This window comes from Chanodichthys erythropterus, chromosome 20, assembly GCF_024489055.1.
Source record: "Chanodichthys erythropterus isolate Z2021 chromosome 20, ASM2448905v1, whole genome shotgun sequence".
Classification (NCBI taxonomy): Eukaryota; Metazoa; Chordata; class Actinopteri; order Cypriniformes; family Xenocyprididae; genus Chanodichthys; species Chanodichthys erythropterus.
In genome coordinates, this window is record NC_090240.1 from 13,007,747 (window position 1) to 13,016,397 (window position 8,651).

General features: G+C 39.8%; 1 protein-coding gene across 2 annotated transcripts; it reads left to right on the plus strand.

Annotated features, from left to right (window-relative positions):
- The first annotated feature begins 375 nt into the window (after positions 1–375).
- Positions 376–7,891, plus strand: lmod3 (leiomodin 3 (fetal)). 2 transcript variants are annotated; one of them, XM_067371984.1, is made up of 4 exons: positions 376–664; positions 1,675–1,946; positions 2,253–3,773; positions 7,248–7,891. In XM_067371984.1, the coding sequence occupies exons 1-4, from the start codon at positions 484–486 to the stop codon at positions 7,293–7,295; spliced, it is 2,022 nt and encodes a 673-aa protein (XP_067228085.1). In that variant the 5' UTR covers positions 376–483; the 3' UTR covers positions 7,296–7,891. The 2 variants fall into 2 exon arrangements, with proteins under 2 accessions (XP_067228085.1, XP_067228084.1); XM_067371983.1 differs by having other exon boundaries at positions 2,250–3,773; positions 7,248–7,889.
- The last annotated feature ends 760 nt before the right edge of the window (positions 7,892–8,651 follow it).

Sequence of the window (8,651 nt, forward strand, 5' to 3'; positions counted from 1 at the left end):
ATTAGGGGTCAGAGCGGTTTCGAATCACTGTATATTTCTTGCGCTGACGGTACGCAACTTTTAAACACACAGAACAAGTCTGTTTTACTGGCCTTGCAACCAGCCATCTGGGGTTTACAATGAGCATCTCTTTTTCTTTGGTCATCCTGTAATTCCAGTTAGATAAAATATTTGTAGCTGAAGTTGTTAGCGTCTGAGCCACCGGGGCCGCTTGACTGGCATGTCCACCTGCTGCTGTTTTTCTCAACCAGCTCTCTCTCTCGATCTCTCTCAAGTCTGTCATGTTGAAATACAGAGGACGGACCAGCTGACTCAAGTTACTGAAAAAAGTCTATGTCTATGTTCCATAAATACCGTCCCCTCTGTTGAATGGAGGTTATTTTAGATCGTACATGTGGCATAAGGCCTTGAGTCCTGCCGTGACGCTCACTGCGCTCTGAAACCAGCAGCTGTAGCGGAGTTCTTGAAAACACAAAAGTGGACATGTCCGAGCACAACGATCAGGATTCATACACAGAGGAGATCGATGAAGATGAGATTCTTGCCGGTCTCTCGGCAGAGGAGCTCAAACAGCTCCAGAGTGAGATGGACGACATTGCTCCTGACGAGAGAGTGCCGGTGGGAATGAGACAGAGAGACGCTTCTCATGAGACGACAGTCCAAGGTATTGCATTTTCTCTCTTTTGTTGTTTAATATATTCAGCTGTTTGTTGCCATTAATCTTGAGAACATAGGGGATCTTTGTAAAAAGCTCTGAGGTGCTGAAAGAAAATGAGTTTAACACTCAGCCTACTCCATCTCTAACTAGCTCCCAATAGACCAGTGCTAAAACTGGAGGTAGTATCATACTGTAGTGTTAAGGGATGAAACTTTTTATTAAAATATTTAAGCAATATCACGCTCACATTCATGTTGTTGTACTGAACATAACAGCTGTCCTGACATTCAGTACAACATGATTTCTAGTGTATTATCTCTTAAAGGGATAGTTCTAACAATTTTTAGACAAAATTTGTTCATTTCAGTGTATATTTTTATTCCATTGTTTGTCTGACTAGTATCAGGCAACGAGAGTGTTTGGGAAACCTGTTTTGGTGATGCCAGTGGCACAGAAATTACTCGGCTATTTAACAGCCTACATAAGAAGCTATTTGTGCCTGAAATCTGACTTTCATTGGTTTAACACAACATAGTCACATTTGTTAAAGGGATAGTTCAAACAAAAATAAAAATGACCCCATAATATACTCACCCTCAAGCCATCCTAGGTGTATATGACTATCTTCTTTCAGACAAACACATCAGAGTTATATTAAAAATAACCTGGCTCATCCAAGCTTTATAATGGGAGTGATTGGAGTATGAGATTTTGAAGTCCAAAAAAGTGCATTAATCGATCATAAAATGTACTCCACATGGCTATGGGGGATAAATAAAGGCCTTCTGAAGCTAATCAAAGCATTTGTGTAAGACAAACACTCTTATTTTAAACTTTACAAAGTAAAATAAGAGCTTCAGAAGGCCTTTATTAACCCCCTGGAGCAGCGTGGAGTAGGATGGCTTGAAGGTGAGTAAATTATGGGGTAATTTTCATTTTTAGGTGAACTATCCCTTTAATAATAATAATAATAATAATAATAATTGTTTTACAGTGCATATTTTTTCCTATTTCAGATTGCAGCGAGCCCCAGTCAGAAGAGGAAATCGATGAAGATGAGATTCTGGCAGGCCTCTCAGCAGAGGAGCTCAAACTGCTCCAGAGTGAGATGGAAGAGATTGCTCCTGACGAGAGAGTGCCAGTGGGAATGAGACAGAGAGACCAAACTGACAAACCACCCACTGGATCATTTGATCACAGATCACTGGTGGAATATCTGTACTGGGAGAAAGAGTCCAAACGTATGCTGGAGGAGGAGAGAGTTCCCACAACTCTATTGCCCAGTCAGGTAAGATTAGTTATTGTTTGCATTATTTACATTCAGCGTATTTCATGTCATATAAACGGTTCTGCTGAAGTACTTCGAAGTGTGATTATTAATCATCAAATTTGACTATTTATAACTGCTGCAACCAGGATGCCAATAATACTACAACAACAAATGCCTTGAAACAGCAACTGTGCTGTAAACAGGACATTCTATTTTTAGGCTTTGAGTAAGTTGCTGGAGATTAAATGTTTCGTAATTTGTAGTCTTTAAAAGTTGTTCAACTCTTCAGATTTGACCTTTCTGTCAATTTGTCATCATCAGAAGAAAACCGATGAGGAGCTTGAAGCAAAAGAAGAAGATAAAGTTGAAGAGGTGGAATATGTCTATGAGGAAATCGTTGAGGAGGTTGAGGGAGGAGAGGGAGATGTTGTTGTTGATGAAGTGATTGAAGAAGTGATAATGGAGGTTGAAGAAGAGGACAAAGCAAGCAACCAGCCTGTCAAGACAGAACTTGATGCCACTGAACCCATAGTGACATCAGAAGATGGTTTACAGCCGCCTCCAGAGGTTGAAGATACAAACGCTGAAGCAAAGACTGAACAATCAGGACTTAATGAGACAGAATCTGAGGCGAATGAGGAGAAGTTAGCTGATTCCACCCAGTCTGATCCTGCTCCCTCTTCATATGAGAACTGGGTTCCCGAGAAAGAGGAAAGGGTCATATCCAAGCTGAAGATCCCAAAACTTGCCCTAGGTGGAGGCACTTTTGTTAAAAAGACTGCAAGACCTTCTGGGAATGAAACTAATTTGGAGACCACTTTGGATAAGATCCGCAACAACAACGCCTCTGTCACGGATGTCAATCTCAACAATATTGAAAACATTCCCAAAGTTATGCTCCTTGATTACGTCAATGCTCTAAAGAAGAACAGACATGTTAAGACCTTTAGTATCGCAAACACTGGTGCAGACGAAAATGTGGCATTCGCTTTAGCTAACATGCTCAGAGAGAACAGAAGCATCACCACACTAAATATCGAATCCAATTTTATCACAGGAAAAGGGATTGTGGCAATAATACGTTGCCTCCAGTTCAATGAGACACTTACTGAACTCCGCTTCCACAACCAAAGGCACATGCTAGGACACCATGCAGAAATGGAAGTGTCTCGTCTCCTCAAGGCTAACAACACTCTTCTGAAGATGGGCTACCACTTTGAACTCCCTGGGCCTCGGATGGTGGTCACCAATCTCCTCACCAGGAACTTGGACCGTCAGCGGCAGCAGAGAATGGAGGAGCAGAAGTTCCAACAGATGAAAGAGCAGAGGAAGGTCATGGAGATGTATGAAAACTCTCTGAACTTGCCCCCTGGCATGTTGGAAATGCTAGGAGGCTACATACCGTTGTCCCTACTGCAGGGAGGTCATGATGGGGCTGAGGAAAGTCCTGAAGTTTCTCCTGAACCTTCACCACAACCAAGTCCTCCTCAGCAGCTCCGCAAGACTCAATATCTTGCCCCACAACAACATCCTCCTAGTTCAGAGACAGGAAACCCCTTAAAGGAAGTACATCTGAAAAAGACTCCAAAACGAAGGGATCCACTTCTGGAACTGAACCAAATGGATGAGAGGAAAGTGGGAAGAGCTAATGTTCAGCTGAGAAGTGTTCCTAAACAAAGAAGCACAGCAAGGGAAGGACCTGCAGATGAGAGAGCCAACCTGAAAGATATGATAAAGACTCTAAAACCGGTTCCTCGAAGGCGACAGCCACCAAAAGTGGAGCTAACACCTCGGGACCAGTTGCTGAGCGAGATTCGACAGAGCAATGTGGCCTATCTCAAAGCAGTACGTAGTCTCTCAAATTAACAGTTGCTGTGTGCACGACATCAGCTTGAGTGAGTGCCACTGTCAGGGAGGGACACTGGGAACTGTTGTTCTTTTAACAATGGGGGAACACTAAGGTCTTCTATGGCAGTCTGTCCTGGGGACTCCTCACCGTTGCATAATTTGGATATCTCCCTCATCAGACACGCCCAATTCAAGTCTTGCAATCTCTACTAATGAGCTGATGAGTTGAATCAGGTGTGTTAAATGAGAGAGACATACAAAATGTGCAGTGGTGAGGGGTCCTTTGAGAAACACTGCTCTATGGCATTGATTCTCAACAGGTCTTGCTTCAGGACTCTGATCAAGTGGAAAGTCAAAACAATACAAAAATGTCCATAAAACTCAATGTATTATGTGCAGTATTAACATTTCTTACTAAGTGATTGCTACTAAGTTATCACATTACTTAACATCCACTTGCTTAACCAACACAAAATAGGTGTCATTTTAAAGCTTGAAAAAGTGCTTTTAAAATTTGAAGTGCTCTATTTTCATAGCGTGAAAAAAATAATAGTTTTACATGAAAATGTGATCTGTAAAATCATTGTACATAACAGATAGACTTGGGTCAAATATCGTTGAAAGGTCTCAACAAGCAGAATATAAATTTGTTTCAGTTAGAGACCAAACTATACAAAGTATTAGTATGAAAAAGTGCCGCCGCCACAGGTGTAAACAGTATGCAGATGCAATGTATATGGCGCCAGGTTTTTGTTTGTAACTTTGCAAAACATTAGTAAACCATAGTAGATCTAGATCGCATATCTTTATTTACAGCAGGTGGTCTCGAATGAGCCCAAACACAACATAAGACAATGCATAAAACAATGCATTGACATGCTGCTTGGCTAAAGCTATGGACTTCCTGAGTCCGATCGCGATGCAGTATTTTCCAACAACATTTGGAAGTTCAACCAATGGAAACTGGATCTCGGGTGTGGTGGGTGGGATCAGTGGCTATGGACGATGTGTAGAGACCAGTCTCTGATTGACAGGTCTTGATTTACGGACAGATCGGTGCAGTATCGGTGATGACATCAAAGTACCGCAGGAGCACTTAGAGAGCAGACGGCGTAATAGATATCTACGGCTAGGGCTGGGCGATATATCGCATGCGATTGTCACGCGCATTTCGTCAGTAAAGCCAGTTCCCTGATTACCGCTAAATCAGCATCACCTGCTTTCAAATCAGCATTTAATAGACAGAGCTGTAGTTCACTGACAAGCCACGCAATATCGCGTTCATTATCGCAGATGAATCGCCTTCGATAATGAATGCGATATTGCGTAGCTTGTCAGTGAACTACGGCTCTATCTATTAAATGCCGCTCCATTTGAAAGCAGGTGATGGCGATTTAGTGGCAATCAGGGAACCGGCTTTACTGACGAAATGCGCGTGACATTTGCATGCGATATATCGCCCAGCCCTATCTACGGCACACTCGCTTCATTCTTCCTCGTGTTTCTGCTGTGCGTGTTTTGTGCATGAGCCGCATGCTCCTCAAAACTACGCTCTCGCATGATGACCTTGCTTAATCGACCATCAAGAAGTTTTAGCTATTAAATTATTGAAGAAAGTGTAAACTGGCATCGCATCAGTTACACTTTTTCCGTAAGTTGAATAGGGAAGGCGCAAGATGTAGCATAAGCTTCTTGAACTGCGAGAGTTCTTTGAACATTGAACATTGAATGCAGAATGCGGTCTGGTGGAAGCTAGATATTTTACTTCATAACTTGTTAAAATGGATATTTTTTTACACAAACGCATCGCTTTGCTTTAGAAGGCCTTTATGAACCCCCCGAAGTTGTGTGGAGTGTGTTTATGATGGATGTGATGTGGATGGAGACACTTTCTTTAGCGCATACTCATGACCCCTGTTCACTGCCATTATAAAGCTCGAATGCATCAGGATATTTATTAAAATATCTCTGATTGAGTTCAGCAGAAAGAAGAAAGTCATATACACCTAGGATGGCTTGAGGGCGAGTAAAGCTTGGGCTAATTTTCATTTGAAAGTGAACTAATCCTTTAATCGATCTTCAATTAATCGTTAGCATCCCTAGTCTACATCTAGAAAAAAATTATAATTTTGTAAATGGTTTCAATAATTTGTAGGTATTTTAAGTTAATTTCAAGGTATTTTCTTTTACCTTCTGTAGTTTTTTAATTTGACTAGCTTCTATGTAAAATACAAATCTATAAGTAAAAGATGATTTTTGTTTAAATAATTTTGAACTTGATTGGACACACTTTGTTGTCAGCAAAATATATCTGAAGTATCCTTGCCATTCATTTTTCCATGTTAACTTCGCATTTAGCATGTAGTTTTTTTTTATTCAGCCGTCTGTGACTATCAGAACAGAACTGCAAAAAAAAAAAACATACACACACACACACACACACACACACACACACAATCAGGCACACCTATCTTAGTGGGGTCTCTCCATAGGCGTAATGGTTTTTATACTGTACAAACCATACTTCCTATCCCCCTACCCTACCCCTATCCCTAAACCTAACCATCACAGGAAACATTCTGCATTTTTACATTTTCAAAAAAACATCTTTTAGTATGTTTATTAATCCATTTCCCTCGTGGGGACCGCTGGCTGGACCCCACAACGTAGGTGATCTCAGGTTTTTATTACATTGTGGGGTCCCCACAATGTAATATAAACAAGAACACACAAACACACAATCAATTGAGAAGCACTGCTTTATGGTACTGCATAGATTACTCATTATGTGTGCGGTTTGGGAGCCAACCCATTAAAAAACAGTCCCTGACCCCCATGAATTTGGTGTGAGCAACTCAAATTGACTATATTTTAGATTTGTTTTTTAAAGTAGAGACTTGCTGCCACCTACTGACGGTTTTAGTTTCCCATTTAAAAGTAGGCCTATTATTTCATTTTTCCAACATATTTTTACATTCAGAGTTTTACGTTTAAAACATTAATCTCATAACATTATTTATGTAATTGTAAAAGCAGCGTAATTGCATTAATGCTACATCTAAATGTCACTTCATTCAGATTCTGTGCAGTGCTAAGATGGACTTTGTTTACACTGATTTCATTCGATTGGAAACAAAAAACAATTATTCATTCTCATTAATACAGTATTCAGGGGGGAAAAATGCATTTACATGTATGTGTTTATGAAAATTTGGTTCATTTTGAACACAATATTCTTGGAATCTTGACACTTCAGCTGGTATAGTATCATAAGACATGTTTATGGTATCATGACAACCCTACTGAAGAGAGGTGTGACTTTTCACACACTTATCATTGTTATTTTATTTACTTTGACATTGTAATGCCAACTGACAGGCTGTCAATGATCTTGAAATAGTGCAAAAAAAGTAGTACCAATGTTGTGTTAATAAAATTTCAAAAGAGTTTACTTCTGTTTCACACCCACAGGTACCTCTTCCAAAAATCCTGGAGTCAAGCGAAACCAGTCTCTTCTGAGCCAAACTCATGACTTCAGAGAGAGAGAGACATCACACAGAGGGACAGGGCAGGCCAACATCACACAGATCATGGAACAAGGGCAGTTCATGTGGCCAAACAATTCCATGGTGCTCCTCAACTAATGGAGAGAGTGGAGTGTTACATAAGAGAGAGCAAATGCATAATAATAAGCCACAACACTGTGGGCACTTCGATGAGGTCCTGAACTGTAAAAATTTAACATGCACCTTTATTCATATTAACCCCATCACTAAATGTTGTGAATGTCTGTGAATGTTTTTGGCTACACATAATGCACATGATAAATTTATTCTTTTGTCTGAATTTGTTTTCATGTATTTAAAGTGTTAATAAACTTAATAGTGTAAATGTCACTAAGGATTTTTTCTTAATTTTGTTTTTCTAGTGACTGTTTTTCCAGTAAGCACTTCTTTTTCTCAGTTGCATTCCTCGTAATACACAAGGGGCAGCCAATTAATGTTTGTATATCAAACTAATTTATGAAAAAATGATCATATTACTGCATTAAGCAAAAATACAATTTACCTTTAAAGGATTAGCTCACTTTATAATGAAAATTAGCCCAAGCTTTACTCACCCTCAAGCCATCCTTGGTGTATATGACTTTCTTCTTTCTGATGAACACAATCTGAGAAATATTAATAAATATCCTGATGCATCTGAGCTTTATAATGGCAGTGAGCAGGATCAACGAGTATGAGCTGAAGAAAGTGTCTCCATCCACATCCATCCATTATAAACACACTCCACACGGCGGTCTGGCAGAAGCTAGATATTTTACTTCATAACTTGTTAAATATGGATATTTTTCTTACACAAACGCATTACTTCACTTCAGAAGGCCTTTATTAACCCCCCGAAGTTGTGTGGAGTGTGTTTATGATGGATGGAGACACTTTCTTCAGCTCATACTCGATCCCGCTCACTGTCATTATAAAGCTTGGATGTGTCAGGATATTTATTAAAATATCTCAGATTGTGTTCATCAGAAAGAAGAAAGTCATATACACCTATGATGGCTCGAGGGTGAGTAAAGCTTGGTGTAATTTTCCTTTGAAAGTGAACTAATCCTTTAACCAAAGCTACAGTGAATTTGTCATTGCCTTAAATGCATTGAGTAAAATTAAAATGTAATGATCTAAAATTCAACTTGTACATCATTAATGATTATTTAATGGATTTGCAATTTAAACAAAAGTACATAAGCACATTATTATGGTAGGCCAATAACTAGGGATGTCCCGATCACATTTTTTTGCCCTCGAGTCCGAGTCCGAGTCATTTGATTTTGAGTATCTGCCGATACCGAGTCCCGATCCGATACTTCTATAA